General features: G+C 45.8%; 1 protein-coding gene across 1 annotated transcript in view; it reads right to left on the reverse strand.

Annotated features, from left to right (window-relative positions):
- Nucleotides 1–1838: 1838 nt before the first annotated feature.
- ERN1 (endoplasmic reticulum to nucleus signaling 1) overlaps nt 1839–20332 on the reverse strand; it is an 84570-nt gene continuing 66076 nt past the window's right edge. Inside the window, exons 11-22 of the mRNA XM_077328852.1 lie at nt 19243–19361; nt 17759–17950; nt 15180–15435; nt 13047–13137; nt 11822–12011; nt 10527–10626; nt 7998–8197; nt 7062–7209; nt 6155–6282; nt 3648–3771; nt 3340–3407; nt 1839–2991 (exon numbers count right to left, since the gene is read on the reverse strand). Of these exons, the coding sequence (XP_077184967.1) occupies nt 2788–2991; nt 3340–3407; nt 3648–3771; nt 6155–6282; nt 7062–7209; nt 7998–8197; nt 10527–10626; nt 11822–12011; nt 13047–13137; nt 15180–15435; nt 17759–17950; nt 19243–19361 (1820 nt within the window). The 3' untranslated portion in view covers nt 1839–2787. The remainder of the gene's footprint in view (nt 2992–3339; nt 3408–3647; nt 3772–6154; nt 6283–7061; nt 7210–7997; nt 8198–10526; nt 10627–11821; nt 12012–13046; nt 13138–15179; nt 15436–17758; nt 17951–19242; nt 19362–20332) is intronic.

The raw sequence follows: 20332 nt of genomic DNA on the forward strand, positions 1-20332 counted from the left end.
TAACCCCCATGACCTTAATAAGGCATTTGTGGCCTGGCTTAGCAGGCACCAATCTGAGGAGTCATTCATGGGAGAGAAGCCCAAAAGGCAGATCTCCCTGCATATGGGGTCTTTGACCCATTATCATGTATGTTGTGTGGAGTTTCGTTATTCTAATCATGAACGATGGGAATGGAACTTTGGGTTGGGGAAGGACCTCTAGGAGTGGAAATGCAAGGGGGCCTTGCCAGTTCCATAGCTGGCAATCATCCCTCTTCAAGGGCTAAGTAAATAACTCAATGAACTCAGTAAGGTAGGTTAAAAAAAACTACTCAGTCAAGATTGCACAGTGAACCTAGATTAAGGCTGAGTGATGGATATTGACAACCTAGCCTCAAAGGTCCATGTCTAACACTATCATTAAGTAGTTCTCACTAATCACTTTTCATAGAGTACAGACGAGGATACCTGGGAAGAACATGCCTTACTTTTTGGTGACTGGGGATAGCCACAGCCAGCAGAAAGGAGGGGGCAAAAGGCTCCCTGGGGGCACTTCACCCTTATATTTAACCCTCTGGTTTAGCTCTCTCCTGATTTGAAGCAGGGAAAGAAAATGAGAGGGTTAAATGTCAGAGCCATTTAAACCCTCCTGATCTGCTCCCACCAAAGTGGCTGGGAGCAAAAAACCGGAGGGTTTAAAAGGCTTGGAGCCTTTTAAACTCCTGCTTTCTGCTCCACGCCACTTTTGCAGGGAGCAGAAAGCAGTGGCTTAAATAGGTCACAAAGCTGGGCAAAGTGAGTTCTGGGCAGGGTTGTGGGATAAAGAGGAAGAGGGGGCTAGGAAAAGGCTTTCCTTCCAGTCAGGGTAATGGCTGATCTGTTCTTGTGGGAATGCCAAAGGAGTGGAGAAGGTATTCCTTCCAGTCACGCTGAATGGAATTGTGCTCACCCCTGTAAAATTAAAAAAATATAATTCAAGCATTTCACAATCTAGTTTGCTTTTTATTTTTTTTAAATCTCTGTGAAGTTTTTATTTACAAGAATTATAAAAGTACTGTACAGTAGAGCTACAAAAATATGAAACGTCATTTGAATCATTAGGTAAGTCTGCCGTTATTTTTAAGCTTTAAAGTCCTGGAATATCCACATTTTGGTATCTTACCTTACTATCGGCTGTTGCATTACAAAACTAGAAAAATCCACTTCCCTGTGATGAAAGGCCCCAGAGAACAGAACAATAGACAGAGTATAAACAAACAGACAAGCCCGAAACCCAGCCCCATCAATGCCCAATGATACAAACAACCATTAATAATTTATCCACTTAAGACACACAGGAGCACAACCACACAGATTAAAAGCATGTATTAAAACATCTTATCCAGAATTATTGAGAATGCACAAGGCTGAAAAGATGCAGTATACCTTCCTGTTGCCAACTTAAAAAAAAAAAAGAGGCTACTGCACCAGACAAGATTCCAGGGTTTTTCTTTCGTTCTTTAAAAAGAAAAGATTTGGCATACTTATATTAGTACCATTTCAATATGGTACCCCCTTTGTATTAAAAATTAAATAAATATAAATACGTAAAATAAATATTTTTTTTGTGTGTGTAAAAGGCTAATACAAATGTCACATTGGAACGTCGTAGCACGTTGCTGGGGATTCGTAGGGCTTTTCTGCACACTCCAGGGGCACCGCGGTTCTAGGAGTACGGAAAACTGCATCCTTCAAAATGGAAAACAGGCGTCTCAATTGCTTTAGCTTTCCAAAAGATCTTGTGGGGATGGGGGAAGCAGATTCTACTGCTTGACAGAAAGAACCTCGGTCCAACATCTAAAAATCTTAAATGTCACCGTTTTTGGTTTTTTTTAAGGCAATTTAAATCCCACTTAGTTTCCACCTACCAAGCTCTGGTACTTCTGGCTGTTTGTTAATAATCTTACGAACAAAAGAAACGCTACCCTTTTTGCTCCTTGTTTCAACTGAACCATCTTACCAAGTCATCAGATTCTTGTAAAGACCCCAGAACTGGTACTTGAATAGATTTCTTTCAAACGCATAAGGGACTTCCAGTATCAAGTATTCTTCCAGAAATACCAGATTTGTTTGGTAGTATCTGGACAGACATTGTTAACTTATGAATCCAGAACCAACTTTAGGTATATCCAAAATTATCTGGAGACTGACTTTGGAGATCTATACTCTCCACATTTGTATTTCTGATTCTGGTCTACTTAAGCCACGGAATTCCCTTTAACAATCAACCGTTCCCTCATGTCAAAGACATTGCTTCAAGTACAGATTTTGGTAGTGGTCTGCTATTGGACAGAAATGGTGCGCTACAGTATAAAGCTCCTTCCTGAGATCCGGGAGATGCTTGGCAAAGGGACGGGTTCCAGTCAAGGCTTCTTGTTTTAGCATCTCTGTGCAGGAACGTTGGCCGAACACCGGCATTAAAGGAGAGTACAGTGTTAAGTCTTTCCAAGATCACGGTCCATGCGTGAGCCAAGTGGCACTATTTTATCCTTCACTGTCCTTCTGAGGAGCGGTTCCTTGACCACGCCCGCCTTCTGTGATGTAAAGCTTTCTGGAAATGACCACATCTCCCCACCTCGCCCCCCCCCCCCCATTTCCCACCTGGGGTTCTGTTCCTGACTCAGAGCAGGCGGAAAACAAGGCACATCGGAGAAAGTCTGGATTTCTTTAAGAGGATTATTCACGCCCTGATGATCCCTCTAGTCACCCTGCTAAGGCCAGGCCTGTCTCACAGCCCTGTGTGTGTTAAGAACAAGGAGTCCCCGTCCGTCACACTGCATCTCCAGGAGGTATCTGCTCAGAGTCCTGCATATAATAAGGCTGGAACAATCTTTCCTGGGAGCAGATCTGCATAGCACGGTAGGTGTGCAAGAGAAGGTGAGGGAAACGCAACGTAAAGTAGCACACAAAGTCGTCTGGGACAGAGCCCAGGGTTTCCTGCACTTCTTGGGGCAGTTCTCTATAGTGGTGCTTCTGGAAGGGGGGAAAAAAACCGAATCAGAATAAAGCACGTGCATGGAATTCACATGTTTTAAACGTAGCCCATGAGAAGAAGCCCTCCTTAAACCAGCCTGCTTTAGTTTCCATGGTGCGACTTTAAACGTTTTCGTTCCCATAGCAGCATCTACTTTAAGCCCAGGGACTGTTTACATGAATGATACCCAAATGGAATCGCCAGATTTGTCCCTAGAAGTACACTCATAAAGGGAGACTATTTCTGTGAAGCCATGTGCAGAAAGTGGGGAGACAGCCCGGGCACCCTCACTGCTATTGCAACCCCCCCTCCTTTAAAACAGGGTTTACCCCTCCAAATATAGGTACCTTATTTCTCATGGCCCGCAGGAGATCTCTCACTGAATTCCCTTTATAGGATCGGAATTTTCGAAGATCTGAAAAAGGAAAGGAGAAAAGGAGAACCATGACATTAAAAAACCCAAAACAAAACAGCTTAAGTATATTTGCAACCATGGTTGATTCTTCCTTTTTTGAAATGTACCAAGCCCAAACTTCAAAACAGTTGGGCTTGTTTTGTGCTCCCCACCCCGCCATCAAAAGAAGTCCGCACGGCACAGTTATCATGTATCAAAATCCAAATCGCTCCAGCAACTTTCACACCAATAAAAATGTACCTGTCTGTAAAGGGACAGTGATGTGCTCCCTCCAGTCCATTTTCACCACCACTCTCCCCCCTTTCTCCAGCTCCTTGACTATCAGGCCATCTAGGGATTCTTTTTCTATTCGGTCGCTGACATCCTGCAACAGACATGACAGTTATTTCCCCTGAAGGTTGGCCCTGAGTTTTTGTGAATGCTCCTGGAGCAACGTGTTGTCCCCCTCTTTTCTCCAGGCAGGGTGGCTCCTCCTCCTCTTTCTGGAATATCTTGACTAATGTACTTGAATAGGCATGTGCTGCTCAGAGGGCCAGTTGTCCAGTGAAGTCATACATTGGACGGGCAGCAGAAAGCAGCGGGGCTGATGGGTCTCCTATGGCTTGAGCCACTTTGCAGCACCACTACAACTGGATTTTGGATCTGGGCAGTTACTCCAGGACAGCAGAGGAGGAGGTGGCCAGCGCTGTCCTTTTTGAACCCTCCTTCCCACAGCAGCAATAGCAGCCCCCCTGTTGTTGGGAAGGTGGGACAGGGGACTGGCCCACACCAATGCCTGCACCAGGGGAAAGGCCGCAGGGGTTTGCACTGGGCAGTTATTAGGTGTTGCACTGATGCAAGAGGCTGCCGTGCCCAGCCTTGAGTCTTCAGGGGCTGGACTGCCTGCAGCCAGTGCAACCAGCACGCACACCACTGAGCTGTCCTCTGCCCCCTAGGGCAGGTGTCAGGGGCACGGGCCAGTCAGGGTGTGTGGCTCCAGTGTGCCCCCATCAAGTATGGCACTGAAGGCACGAACCCTGGTTGCCGTATCCTAAATACTGTAGAACAACTGTAAGTTGCTCTATGGTAGGCTGATCTAGAAAATGACCCAGAAACCTCAGTGGCTGCAGAGTGCAGTGGCTCAGTTGTTGTCAAAGGATAGTCAAAAGTAACATATCTGGCCTAATTTAAACCATCTGCCAGCTTGTTTTCAAGTTCAATTCAAAGTGCTTGTTGTGACCTTTAAAGCTCTTCACAGCTTAGGGCCCACACATCTCAAGGGCCATCTCTCCTCATAAGTCCTTGTACGCCAATTGTGGTGCTGCTAGTTGCTTCTCCATCAGCCAGAGCACATGGCTTTCCTGTAGAAAAGTGGTTCTCCACCTTCCTAATGCCACGACCCTTTAATACAGCTCCTCATGTTGTGGTGACCCCCAACCATAAAATTATGCAAGTGTTCTTTCACAGGAATTAAACAGAAACAGACCAATGGCATGAAGATCCATTCTTCATGATTGTATATAAGTTGTATATAAATTGGCGGGTGCCTTCAGGAGGAGCGGCAAGAGTGGTGGCGCCCCCCCCCCCGGGCAAACTGCTCACCCTGCTGCGACCCCTGGGAAAGGTTCGTTCGACCCCCAAAGGGGTTGAGAAGCACTGCTGTAAGAGGTCCCACGCTATGGAATGAGATGTTTGCCAGGGAGCACTGCTGCTAGAGGTGCTTAAGGTGGCCCTGCAAGGCCATTTTCATTTCTAGGGCTTTTATGGGCTGCAGGCTCCTGGCGTTTAGGGGAAGAGGGGTTTAGGTGTATGTCTAAAATATAAACTTGGAAGCCATCTTGAGTGACAGGAATATGCAGGTCTGTTTTTATTATCTATGTTTAATTAATGTGAATGCGGGATTTTAATTAGTCTGTTAATGTTTTGCTTTTATTTGTTCTATAAAGACGCTTGCTCCTGGGGAGGAAAGATATGGCAAATCTACACAGCATCCTAAAAAGCAGAGACATCACCCTGCCAACAAAAGTGCGTCTAGTCAAGGCTATGGTCTTCCCAGTTGCAATGTATGGCTGTGAAAGTTGGATCATAAGGAAGGCCGAGCGTCAAAGAATTGAGGCTTTTGAACTCTGGTGCCGGAGAAGACTCTTGTGAGTCCCTTGGACTGCAAGGCGAACAAACTGGTCAGTCCTAGAGGAGATCAGCCCTGACTGCTCCTTAGAAGGCCAGATCCTGAAGTTGGAACTCAAATACGTTGGCCACATCCTGAGAAGGAAGGACTCCCTGGAGAAGAGCCTAATGCTGGGAGCGATCGAGGGCAAAAGAAGAAGGGGACGACAGAGAATGTGGTGGCTGGATGGAGTCACTGAAGCAATAGGTGCAAACGTAAATGGTCTCCGGGGAATGGTAGAGGACAGGAAGGCCTGGAGGATCATTGTCCATGGGGTCGCGATGGGTTGGACACGACTTCGCAACTAACAACAACAATTTTATTATAAGCCCCTCTCAGGCAGGTTCCTGGAGAGACAGCCTTCAAATATTCTGAGCACGAAAGAAATAAAACATTTAAACAAACCAACCCAGAAAGAAAAGCCTCTATCTGACAAGGCTGAGCAAAAGAAAGACAAGCAGCAAATTAAAGAGCAAACATTTAGGCCATTAGGCATTTCTTCACATACTCCGTGCAAAAAATGACTCAAATATTAATCATATGCAGCTAAGTACTGATGAGCGCAGAAAACTGAAAGGAAGAGGAAAGAGTTGGGACTGACCTGGAAAAACTGGAGCTGCTTTTCTAAGCCCCAGAAAAATGGATGCTTCAGCACGCAGTTAGCTGACGGCCGCTTCTGTGGATCTGTGCTTATCATTTGCTCTATTAAGTCACGAGCAACTATATCCTCTGTGGGGGTGGGGGAACAGAAAAAGCAACATGCTTACAACCGGGCTACTTAAAATTGCAAAGTATTCTGATACCTTTGAGTACATCGTGTCGCCAAATGGACGAGATGCTGACACACACACACAAACCCAACAGTTGAACTTATCAAATTCTGTTTTGGTTCAAACTCCATACCTTTGCATAGAAAAGCTATTTGGATACTCCCCCCGTCTCTTTCCCAGAGACATGTCTGATGGTTCTTGAATGCTATGGGTAATATCTTCGCGTACCTTTTCTTGGCATAAATATATACAAAAATGAAGGGCCAAGCCTATTGCATTCAGGAATACAACGGGCAATAGATTGGAGGAGTGGGGTGGAGGAACTCTGTGGATGGCCTCCCCCTCCCCCCAGGACACGGAAAGGCTGGAGGCAGCTGTTATGGAACTCACCAGCAGGGGCAGCTCTCACACAGCAGGGATCTGCAGCCTCCGAGCCTCAGAGGGAAGTGGAAGGAGGAGGGGGTGGTCAGGTGGGGGACGGAAGGCAATTGGCTGGCCTCTGGACAGACAGGCAAGCTGGTTGGAGGAGGAGGCACTCAGGGGTGGGACAGCCATCCTCAGTGGGTGTTAAGTGCTGAGTGACACTTAAGCCATGAGACACACTCCTCCTCCAAGTCCTTACCAGAAATATATTGTGTGGAACAGATAACTTTTCAAGCAAGAAACTTTATGTCTAGCGCAAAAATCCACAATGAATGGCTGTATCTGCCAATGACAGGAAGCAATCCACTCGCTTACCATGCTTCTCTGGATTTAGGCAGTCCAGGCTGTAGGCACTCAGCAAAATATTGGCTTGCCGCTGCAGGGATTTGCCAAATGGGTGGTTGCCTTCCGATATCACGTAATAGAAGACACATCCCGCTGAAAAAATATCTACTGTATGGGTCTGCGAAAAGAAGCATTCGTAAAGAAAATTTACTAGAAGAGAATGGGATGAGGGGGAAAAGATGTTAAAATCCAAAGTCGAAGAGCAATGGAAATCTTATCGAAAAGTCCAATGTGTACATATTTTAAGCCAACTTGCCCTTTGGCAGAGAACCTCTAAAAATAAAGAATGCCACCAGTACAATCTGAAGTGCTGCATAATATAAATATAATAAATAAATAAATAAAAATAAAAGCACACAACACTAAGCTTAAAGTAAGTCGCTAAATATTAGAATTTATTTCAATTTAAAAAATGTATAATATATTGGTTGCAGTAACTGATTATCTTAAATAGCCTTTTGACGATTAAGTTCCACAAATTGCAGGAAAATCCATTTGGTGCCAATGTGGCTTTAATCTGCAGATTTAGATATCCTCAGTTGGGGATATCTTCACTTCATATATTAGAATCAGAGTTGGTCATCTAGTCCAACCCCCCTGCACTATGCAGGACACTCACATCCCTATCGCTCATCCACTGTAACCTGCCACCCCCTTGAGCCTTCACAGAATCAGCGTCTCTGTCAGATGGCTCTCCAGCCTCTGTTTAAAAATGTCCAAAGATGGAGAACCCACCACCTCCCGAGGAAGCCTGTTCCACTGAGAAACCACTCTAACTGTCAGGAACTTCTTCCGGATGTTTAGATGGTATCCTCCCAGCCAAGTCATGCTTCGGATCATACCCCACGTAACTTCCTCAAGAATAAGCAATGAGCCCAAAAGCCCCCAGAAGTGCAATTTGCTTACTGGGTTTTCTTTGCAGTCCTCACTCAGGATCTCTGGAGCTATCCAGCCTTCTGTGCCCGGCACCCCAGACTGACGGCTGAAGCTGTGCCTGCCCACCGCAAGCTTCTTGCACAGGCCAAAGTCTGAGATCATGGCTTTGACTTTACCGTGGGCATTAGGCATCGAAATGAGGATATTGTGGGGCTTCAGATCTCTGTGAACTAATACAAACACAATGGTGAGCCGCCAAGCAATTTTGTTGCTTGAATAGATCTCCGTGAATTCATTAATACTGGACCACAAACCATGAATGAATAAATAGGTGGTGCTACAACAGGACAAGGCAGGTGGTTTCCATACAGATTTTATCTTTGGTCTTTATTGGCCTCCCAATTGCAGTGGGTTATTTCTGAGCTTCCACACAACAGTGTAGCCCGTTCACTGAGCTGCCATGGTTTCCCGTGTGTCCTCAGACCACTTTGGATCCCATGATTCCTGAGGCATGCAGCTGAAATGCAAGGTATGCTGAGCTTCTTAGGGGCCACTCCCTGAAGTGCTATTTTCTCTGTCCTCTTCTTCTACAGCTGTCATTTCCTCACTTTTGCCATCAAATGGGGGAGGGGGGGGCTTGTTCAGGTTCTTTTAAAAGCAAAATTGGCAATAGCTAGATCACTAGATTGGAATAAGGTTCTAGCGATATATCAAGTCCTTTGAATTCTCAGCTTTCATATTTCAAAAAGTTAGTCTCTGGTCATGTGAGTTGCCAGGGATACCTTTTCCCCTTTGCTTACTTTTAAGCAAGAAAGAAAAGCATGGAAACTGAAGGAATGATTAAAAAATCAAATGCTCCCTTGTTGGGGAACGGGGTGGAAAGGGTACAGGGAAACCAACCACTGGGAAGGCCTGTTGCCACTACGCTGAACTGGTGAGTACAACAGGAAAACTACGGGGGATCATTGCCTTGGGGAAGACACCGCAGTGGTTATTCCCCCCACCTCCCAAAGATTCCCGAGTTTCCTGACCAAACTTTCCTGAGCCGCATATACGCTCACAAAGAGAAATGGTGTTATAATGTACCAGATTTATAAAACTTTACTCATCTTATAACTTTTTAATTTAGAGGGTTTCTCGTAAAACACTTGCAGTCCTAGGATTCTGACACAACACAAAGAAGTGACTTTTCCCTTTCATCCTCCCCAAACTTTTCCTTTGTATGTCAAAAACATCTGCTTGCTAGATACATTTTAGTTTAGAAAAAACTAAGGGCAATGTGTGTGTGTGTGTGTGTGGGGGGGGGTTATAGAGATGTATAAAATTATACATGGGATGGAGAAAGAGGACTGAGAGAATATTTTCTTCCTTTATTGCAATGCTACAACTGAGGATACTCAATAAAGTTGAAGGGCAATCGTTTCAGGACGGACAAAAGGAAACACATCTCTACTCGAGTAATTAAACCGTGGAGTTCCCTCCAGTGGATATAGTGAGGGCCATGACTATATATGTGGCTTTGAAAGATTAGACAGACACGTGGAGGATAGGAGGAAAAGTCCACCAGTGCTTTCTAGTCATGGCCACCAAGAGGAACCTCCATATTTAATGTCAAGCAAATCTCTGAATACCAGTCCTAGCAGCAACACCTGGCAGGACCTGGCCTGTTTGTTGGGCCTTTAGGTCAAGGACACCATGTAAAAGTGGATGCTGGTCTAGGCGGATCCTGGGTCCGATTCAAAAAGCTCTTCTGGGAATGGAAAGGCTCCATCATTCACAATACACAACTTCCTACAGTGAGTTGGGAAATGATATATTTTTATCACCTGAACAGAACATTTGAAGAAGAGAAGAAGAAGAAGAGTTGGTACTTATATACCACTTTTCTCTACCCGAAGGAGTCTCAAAGCATCTTACTGTCGCCTTCCCTTTCCTCTCCCCACAACAGACACCCTGTGAGGTGGGTGACGCTGAGAGAGCCCTGATATTCCTGCTCAGTCAGAGCAGTTTTCTCAGTACTGTGGCTAACCCAAGGTCACCCGGCTCGCCAGCTTAGAAGTCCGCACTCCTAACCACTACACCAAGCATAGGCAGAGTCTACCCATCAGTGTTAATGGTAAAACTGATACAACATTTCTCCATGGCTGCATTGTGACCATCAGAAGCCAAGAAGATCCCAAACCATCCTTAGAATGTCTTTGTTACAACCTTGTCATTATAGGGAGGGTGAGAATGCAGTTTAATACCCCTGTATATTTTGGATGGACTGTGCTACAGTTTATGGCTGTGCAGCCATAGCTGGTAAAATATACCACTGACCACCTGATGATGAAGCAGAATATTTTATAATCTTCCAATCCTGAAAGGGCCACTGAATTTTGACTGGTCAAAAAGTTGTTCTTGGTCTAAGGAGACCTGGCTTCAAAATCAGCTACAGTATGAAATGACTGACTGAAATGACACAATTTTAAGAATGATTTCAAACAACTTGTATCTCCCCCCAGCCCTGAAATACAGCTATCAAAGAACGGGATATAATAAAATACAACTGCTTCTTACCGATATTGAGAGAGTGGAGATAAGCAAGACCGGACATGGTCTGTTGCAACACGGTGATTGGCTCCAAATTGTAGCAGTTGAAGTCCTTTTGCTCCACATACTAGAACACGCATAAAACAAAGTGAATTTATAATGTGTGCTAGCACCCCAGGACTCTGCCCAGACTGCAAATGCTTAAGGTGATGCTATATCTCTGTCTCTATCTCTGTCTCTGTCTCTCTCTCTCTATAGATAGATAGATATAGATAGATATACACATACACACACTTAAGTCATAGTAGTAGCAAAATGTCATGCCTCCATAGTTATTTTATTGCTGGAGATCCCACTGCTATTTAGATTCAAACTAGACATTACTTTTTTAAAACCTTTCACAGGGGGAGGGTTGGCTGTTTAGCCCACACCCCTTAGTGTAGGAGAGGCCGAAGCCCCTCCTCCTTCTACTCTATGGTCTCAATCTGAATGGAACTCCGTGGGAACGTAGTTCCTTACTGCTGCTGTCAGACAGAAGAAAATGTGATTGGGGTTGGCGGGGCCAATTCAGAAGTGAATTATAGTGTCTGTAGATCGGCTGAGGACCGAACTTGAGACCTGAGGCTTACAACAGGGGTAAGTCAACCTGTGGTCCTCCAGATGTCCATGGACTACAATTCCCATGAGCCCCTGCCAGCGTTTGCTGGCAGGGGCTCATGGGAATTGTAGTTCATGAACATCTGGAGGACCACAGGTTGACTACCCCTGGCTTACAATGTAGATCCCCTCAGTTTTAACCGAAACTGACCAATAGTGCACACTAGTGGGAAGATCCATTGTTTGCTAGTGTATGTAAGTGGGGGTTTTTGGAAGGTTTGTTGGTTCCGTTCAGTTCTGCTTGTATCATGCTGGGGTCCATATAGAGAGCTCAAATCTCTTCCAGTGTCTGGACCCATCCTGAACCCACGGATTTAACACGAATCATTAAAAAAATGGTCTAGATTGGCCCTTGCTGCAGTCAAAGCACAGAACAAAAAAACACTGTCTAGAGGGAATCGTGCCTCCTCTAAAGCAGAGGTCGTCAACCTGTGGTCCTCCAGATGTCCATGGACTACAATTCCCATGAGCCCCTGCCAGCAAACGCTGGCAGGGGCTCAAGGGAATTGTAGTCCATGGACATCTGGAGGACCACAGGTTGACGACCTCTGCTTTAAAGCACAGCCAAGAAACTGCTCAACCTGAAACCGTCGCCCTCCCTCCTCGGAACGGCCAGGTCTCCCACTGCCAGAGCTGTCACAAGGTGCCTGTCCCCCAGCGCTTACCTCCTGCAGAGTGGCCGCACAGAGCTCCAGTGCGATGTACTGGAACTGGCGGTCCTTCTCCGTGCAGAAATAGCGGATGACGTTGGGGTGCTCGTCGGACTCCCGCAACAGCTGCACCTCTCTGTCAGCAAAGCTGAAGCATTCGGGGAGGATTCTCTTCACGGCCACCGCTCGGTTGTCAAAGGTCCCCCTGGGGATGTGCCGGCACATGGCAGAGAAACCCCTTGACTGTTAATAGTCTCTCTCAACTAGGTCCTCGCTTGAACTCCCCACGTCTCACTGCTTAAAATGGGCTCCCGTTTACACATGCAGGCATGAAAAAAAAAGCTCATAGTACTGTGAGCACACTTTGGGTTCTCTCTTTTAAAACGGAAAGATGTATTTAAAATCTCAAGATCATATCCCCAAGTGTAGCTCACTGATGTTTTATGCAGGGATACATAACTACTGCACTTTGCTGTAAGCCAGTTTCTAACGTCAGTCTGGCAACAGCTTCATATTTAAAGAGATTTCAGTTTAGTTTCGATAGAGAAAAATATTGAATATCCTTACATGGAAGAATACACACCAAACCACACCAAAACAGCGTACTCTCTTTTGATGGTTCTAATACTGGTTTATTGCAAGCACCCCACTAAAAGAATGAGATTATTAACTACTAGCAAGCAGGAATGCAATGGGTGCTAGGACCCAGGGGACACCAGGGGGTGCACATCTCTCTCTGTGTCTCTCTCTCTCCCTCTCCCTCTCTTGGTGTGCCTCACAGCAGGAGGCATAGCAGGCAATCAGGGCTGGTTTGTAGGAGGGAAGCAGGACTGGTGTACAGTTTGGGGCAGCTCTCTGTCTCTCTCTCTCCCCCTCTGTTGCAGCAGGGGCAGTTCTCTGTGTCTCTCTCTCTGTGGCAGCAGGAGCCATAGCAGGTAATTAGAACTCATTCTTGGGAGGAAAACAGGGCTGATCAGCAGCTTGGGCAGCTCTGCCTGTCTTTCTCTCTGCCTCCCTCACAGCAGGAGCGATAGGAGGGAATGAAGGCTCACGTTAGGTCTGGCAAAGCTCTGTGTCTCTCTCTCTCTCTCTCTGGCAGGAGCTGTAGGGGCAAGGCTCTATTCCAACTCGGACAGCCGGACACGTTCCACCCCCCCCAGGCTGTTTCACAAATATATAGAGGAAACATGGATAAGGATATGTTGCCTCTGAAGATCAGAAAGAATGATGGGTGCTTTACCTGTAAACAATTGTTCCCTCAGCTCCATGTCCAAGCATGTCCTTTGGGTGGAATGAAATCTTTCCAACCGTTATGACATCTGTATCTCCATCTAAGCAGCAGGAGAAGGGGGGAAAATTGCATTACACATAATATTTTTGGGTGCATACCTCAACTGGCATTTATTATTATCAGATAGATTTATTGCAGTGGGTTACATATGATGAAACTCCATAATATAAGATTAACTCTTAAAAAAAATTAATAACAACCCAATGGTAAAATGCCACCCCCACCCCCAAAATCCAGTAGCCCCCCTCCGTGCCTCAGGGGAGTACTAAGGGGCTGCTGACAATCCAGGTAGATAGATGAATAAGCTTGCCTGGCCTGGAGGGGCCCCTGTGAACTTCTATGCCCTGGCCTCAACCAAAGACCTGGCAGAAGAGCTCTGTCTTGCAGGTCCTGTAGAACCGTAAAGCTATTGCAGGGCCCTCAGTTCTTCCAGGAGCTCATTCCACCAGGTTGGGGCTAGGACCCAAAAGGCCCTGGTCTGGTTTGAGGCCACACGAACCTCCTGAGGGCTGGGCACCACCAACAGATTAAGACCTGCAGAGCACAAGGCTCTGCAGGGGGCATAAGTTGACAGGTGGTCCCTCAGATATGTGGGACCCAGACCATGAAGGGATCAAGACCTTGAACGTGATATGGACCACAAATGGCAACCAATGCAGCTGCCTCAGCACAGCCTGGATATGGGCCCTCCAAGGTGTTCCCATGAGGACCCAAGCAGCTGCATTTTGCACCAGCTGCAATTTCCGGGTCAAGGACAAGGGAGGGCCCATGTAGAACAAGTTATAGAAGTCAATTCTGGAGGTGACCGTCACATGGATCACCATGGCTAGGTGTTCTGGGAACTGGTAGGTTGCTAGTAGCTATGCCTGGCATAGGTGGAAGAATGCCTGGTTGGCTATCTTCATGACCTGCGCCTCCATAGAAAGGGGGGAGTCAAGAATCTCTCCCAGATTCTTGGTACAGGGTATGGTGACAATTCAGGACAGGTAAATGTGCTTCCTGACCTGCCCCCTTCCTTCCCAGCCACAGGACCTCTGTCTTGGAAGGTTGAATTTCAGGCGACTCTGCTCAAGCCACCCAGCTATGGCTTCCAAATATCTGGAATGTAGACATTCAGCACCAAATATGGCACTTTAAAAGATTCTCTTTAATGCAGAAGGGCAGATCTAGACACACAAGTTCCATCTTGAAATAGATGCCAATAACCTACTATGTTGTCTGACTCCTTCAGCAGTAGAAACTAATTCTAGTCAATCTGTAACTTGCTATATTAACTTTCTTATCCTTTGCATGAAAACAGATTGTGAATGGGTGGGCTGGAAGGGTTGTATCAAGGTGGCTCTTTCTTGCAGGCCCAGGAAAATGCCGATCTCCACATTGGGTTCAAGAGGTGAATTTCTCCAGGCCAGATTGGCTAAGGCAGGGGTAGTCAAAATGCGACCCTCCAGATGTCCATGGACTACAATTCCCACGAGCCCCTGCCAGCGAATGCTCATGGGAATTGTAGTCCATGGACATCTGGAGGGCCGCAGTTTGACTACCCCTGGGCTAAGGAATCTGGTATTCTTGGGGGGAAGGGAGGCATCATTTGAGCCTGAAATTGTGGTCACTATGGGTGGTCATTGTGAGTTTCCTGCATTGTGTAGAGGGTTGGGTTAGATGGCTCTGGAGATCCCTTCCAACTCCATGATTCTATGAAGCAGCTTGACTCTTACTTAAGAGAATGCTTGCAAAACAATCATGAAGGTAAAACGTCAGTGAACGCAGAGATACTACAAATGTGGGCAGGAGGATGGGAAATGCTTGCTTGTATCTCTAACAGCTCTCTTGAATACATCCACTTTGCAACAGTCTCCACAATGAAGGCTCATGGAAGGATGTTTTTCAGGGGCTGCCTCACCTTTGCCTCACCACTCCCATCTCTCTGGTGACTTGTCAAAGATCAAACTGGAGCCTAACCTACCTAACCCAATAAGCACCTTTTCCTTTGCTGTCGATGCCTCTCTTGTTGTGTTTGCTAGACTTCGGGAGAAATGCCAGCTGTCAGCCCTCCCACTAGGAAAATTAGATCCCCCATCTCACCTTCTTCCTGCTCGGTGGAAAGGCCACTCCCGACATCCGAGGCAGAAACAATGGAATACGCAGAGTGATTTGACGCCTTCGGGGACATGTTGGGGGTGCTGGTGGCTGAGCTCTCTGCCCTCGCGCAGGAACCGTCCGAGAAGTCGGCTTCAGGGGGCAAGTCGATGGCAGGACTGAAGGGCTGATGCTGCAACAGCTGGATCTTCTCCTCCAGCTGTTTCTGGAACTGCTGATGTTGTCGCTGATGGTGCATGCTCTTAAAAGGGCAGGGGAGAAAACCATGAATTGAGAATGAAATAATAAAAGTTTTATTTTACTGTCTTTGTGAGAGTTGCCATCTCTTTTTACTACTTTTTATGCTTGTTTGTTTTTATTTATTTATTTTTTCGTATTTATATACCGCCCTCCCCGAAGGCTCAGAGCGGTTTGTGACTTTGACTACGGATATGTAGCTTTAGAGTCAGTACTGAGTAGGCTGAAAGTTGATGGTATGTAAGCGCTGTGAGTATCCTTTAGGGCAGCGGTGGGCAAACTGTGGCCCTCCAGATGTCCATGGACTCCAATTCCCATGAGCCCCTGCCAATGCTGGCAGGGGCTCATGGGAATTGTAGTCCACGGACATCTGGAGGGCCACAGTTTGCCCACCCCTGCTTTAGGACATACGTTTGATACAAATGGAATAATTAATAGTTTTTCAAGAACATGACTGTATCTTTGCTCATGAATCAACATGAAGATGAGCTTAGCTCCAAGCGAGTATATTGGTGTGGAGAACAAGCTAGTTTTTTTCATGGCTAATAAGTCAAACATTTATACTATTAGAATAACTGTATCAAAAGTAACTGCCGACTTTAACTTCCACAGTAAGGCTTCCAAAAGGCTGTTACCACATGCTGACAATAGGAAATCCACGAGCGAACATGCAGTTCATTAGGAATGTATTTGCCAGTTTAAAATGTTTTAAAATTAAAGCCCACCCTGATATAGCACCAAAGGGCTTTCTGTAGGTTGCCGGAGGTCTCTCCCCCAAGTTCTGATTATGTCTATAGGCACTGGGTACTCCTTAACCATTTAACAGTAAAGACAATCCAAGATTAATCTGGAATTGAAATTGAGGGAGACCAAGGTCCTGGCCTGTGCTGTGACTGGTCCTCTTAGTCACTGTTTGAGAAAAGGTCATCATCACCCTCTAGAATTGCCAGGTCTCCCCCGGCAACTGGTGGGGGGATGGAGGGTTACTGACTGGGAGCAGGAGAAAGGCACAGCTAACATTGCAGCCATGTGTCTATGTCACTTTCAATGTACCAGGAAGTGGCATCATCACTCTGTGACGTCCGGGTGACATCCTGGTATTTGTGCAAAATCTCTATGGTAAATTGGGCTTCTACCATAGAGTTTTTGCCCAAATCCTAGAGTGGTGACCCGACACTGCTGATGTGATGACATCATTTCTGGGTTGTAGCAGAAATGACATAGACATATCATGACAACATTGACTGAGCCAGCTGATCTGTGGTTGTGGGGCCGGCAAAGGATAGTCTGATCTCCAGTTCTGTGTTGCTCTGTTTATCCAGTGCAATTTCACTCATATTCCCAGACAAGATCTCTCTTTATACAGCTGGCTGCCTGCACCTTCCTAAACTTCAGCAGGGATATAGCAGGAGAGGGCTGGGAGGAAGGGAAATCCAACTCAAATCGCTGTTAAGCTTTAGGCCCTAAAGGGGGGAGGCAGAACTTCTTCCTCAGAAGAAAGACCTAGATCTAGCTGGGCTGTAGCGTTGTGAGAATCCAGAGTATGGGGAATGAAAGCAATGAAAAGAAAATGCCATCTGGAATTAAGTGGGTGAGAGAAGGAGGAGAAGAATAGGGTCCAGACCAGGGTCAAGGGGCATTTTGTTAGCTCTAAGAATTATCTACAGTGAGCCTGTTTTCCTATCCCAGTCGATACCTCTTCCCTGGATTAGTGCCTGTGGCATGTTTCCCATTCTGATCCTCACTACAGGAGAAGAGGCAAAAACCTACACGTTTGGGGATTAATTAACTATTTTTGATAAAGGGACACAAAATAATAGTCCTCAGGTTTAGACCTTTTTCTTCCTTTCCTCATTTCAGTGTAGTTAAGCAGGAGTAGGCGTGGGTAGAGTTTATAGTCTGAACATCAGATTCCCAGGCACATTCCTGATTGATGTGTATAGGCTTTCGCAAACCTGGCTCACAGCGACGGCAAAATCACAATTCCAGGGGTGAGATATATGGGAACCAGAGGGAAGGCTTAAAATTTAGGACAGATACGTTGTGGTGGAGATTACGGGATTCTACTGACACCCCCTCCCTTTCTCCCTTGTTCTGATTCAAATCCTCTCCAGTGCAATTCTCAGGATTTCTCTCATTCTGACAAGATCCGGATTGTATTGCAAGCTTTCAAAATATCTGGAAAATCAAACAAATCAAATCCTGTACTTTGCCACTGTGGAGCTACCCAAAGGGCTCTGCGGCAGGATATAAACCTCAAATAAATGCCTGTTTCCTTTTGAGTCCTCTGCCAAATGGTGCAAGAATCTCACACACCAGCCCATTACCATTGGATACGTGATGACAAGGGCGACCCAGCTGACAACTAAGAATGTGCTGAGGATGACGGTGGCCATGTCCTTCAGGATGGAATCCACGGGAGCTTCGGGCCGGGCCGTAGGTTGGCCGAGCATCTCTTCGGCATCCTCCGGGATGGGAGGGTGCAAGTCTTTTGCGGAACGCCCAGCAATGTCGATTGCCTAAGAGGTAACCAGAGACTGCCTTAGTTGAAAAACCTCAACACAAGCAATGTCCACCATTACCGTTGGCAAGCTGCTTCCAATTCAGATTTATTAGTTGCCATTATTTAGTGAAAAATGACTCTGCGGTCCTAACCCGACTGCAGTAGACCTAGAGGGGAAGACCATTGCAGTTCAAGACATACTTATTAGACATCTCAATGCTCTTAGCCCAAGAGGAAGTGGCATTTCAAAAACTAAAAACCCAGAGATTGGAAGATAAAGGTAAAGGTAAAGGTATCCCCTGTGCAAGCACTGAGTCATGTCTGACCCTTGGGGTGACGCCCTCTAGCGTTTTCATGGCAGACTCAATATGGGGTGGTTTGCCAGTGCCTTCCCCAGTCATTACCGTTTACCCCCCAGCAAGCTGGGTACTCATTTTACCGACCTCGGAAGGATGGAAGGCTGAGTCGACCTTGAGTCGGCTGCTGGGATCGAACTCCCAGCCTCATGGGCAAAGCTTTCAGACGGCTGCCTTACCACTCTGCGCCACAAGAGGCTCTTGGAAGATATAGATGCCCAATTAATTGGGTCTTCAGTAAGCAGTGCATTTTCTTCCCAGTTCTGGGAAATCCCACTTTTATACATAGCCTTGCCAGTGTATCTCCATATTTTGGATGTAAACTCATTAAACAGAGCATATCTGTCAGCTTGTTTAAATAGTTTTCCATCAAATTCAACCCAGGGTAGTTACAACAAATTCCCCTCTCTGAGACACCATACCCAAGACACCCAAACTCATATAGTGTTAGAATGCCCAAAATGTGCTAGTTACTGACCCTCACTAGTTGACCATCTGAAGAAATTAAACATCTTTTGTGTAGACAAGAAACATTGAATAAAGATTATGTTCCACGAGACAGATCATACATCCATTGTGACAGTTGCCTTGATCCTGTCGGTCATTTTAAGAGACAACCTTTTAGCCACGAGCTCTGTAACTGCATAAAATGTTAATGCTATTGGCTTTGGTTCTGTTGATTCTTTAGGCCAATAAAGGTAATCTGATTCATGAGAATTTTAGGAGGAATTGTTCAATGAATAAACAAGCGAGGGGGACTGGGGAAAATGTATGGATTATTTTTGCCCATGCTTCATTCCACCTAAGAGCTGTGTAAAGATAGGAGCTTGTCCTGAACTCTGTCTGCGATGGTGTGAGAAATATATGCAGCTCCCTGTCCAAGCCCACTCTTGTAACACAATAAATTCATTTTCACCATACGTTTATTAGTACTTTAAATTTATTCCCAAACCTCCTCAAAAGCAGCTTTGTCTGAATCTGCTGGGATAATGTTTTCTTGCCGCTTTGGCAAATTGCTTGGGAATTTCTCCAGGATCTTCGTTGGGGCTGCCAATGGTGTCTCGTGGTGCCCTAGAAATTAGAACAGAACTTGTATTCTCCTCAAGGAAAAGAAATCATCTTGTGGCGGACAACAAATACATTAAACAACTCATACACGTAAAAGGTGGAAATGAAGCATTTTCTGTAATTGTTACAAAAATCCTGCTGGGTAGAAAAAAGTGACTATGCAGTCCGCCATGTATTAATTAAGTTCCAACTATTTCTATCCCACCTGCAACCAAACAGGGCACACTTTCCAGGAGTGGCTAAGCTTTTGTTCAGGTTATACTTGCTTGTTTCCAGAATCCATACTATCTATGAACATTGCCTTTTCAAGCAGTTATCATGGGCCATAGCTGTGAGTAGACCGCTGTGAAGCGATCAAATGTGTTTTAAAGACTGCTGGCTATCGTTCCACAGTGGCAGTGAATTTTTCAAGCTAAACATTTGCACAGTTCACAGATTTGTAGACCGCTGCTGTAAAATGGCTTGGGACTTGTAAATTACTGTCCAGGCTTTGCAAAGAATCAAAGGGGCCTGCTCACCCCAGTTTTAGTTTTGCCATCCTTGTCATGACAATTTAGGATGTAAGGAAATGATGGTCTATGGCAGAGGCAGTCAAACTGCGGTCCTCCAGATGTCCATGGACTACAATTCCCATGAGCCCCTGCCAGCATTCGCTGGCAGGGGCTCATGGGAATTGTAGTCCATGGACATCTGGAGGACCGCAGTTTGACTACCCCTGGTCTATGGCCAGCTCCCTGACTCATATTTTGCAAAATGGAGGCTGGAACATGGTGAGCTACATTCAGAACGTGAGAAAAAAAATCTTACTTAATATTATAAGGAAGCTACAATCACATTCTTGGCTCCTAAGAAAAAATACCTGTAACTGCATTATCAGTAACATATTAACAGAAAAAGAAATTTCCCTGTTGTGCTCTTGTGGCCTTTGTAATCTTTTATTTATGCTTTAGGAATCGTAAGAACTTTTGCCAATT

Source organism: Paroedura picta, chromosome 3 (assembly GCF_049243985.1).
Source record: "Paroedura picta isolate Pp20150507F chromosome 3, Ppicta_v3.0, whole genome shotgun sequence".
In the NCBI taxonomy this organism is placed as follows: domain Eukaryota; kingdom Metazoa; phylum Chordata; class Lepidosauria; order Squamata; family Gekkonidae; genus Paroedura; species Paroedura picta.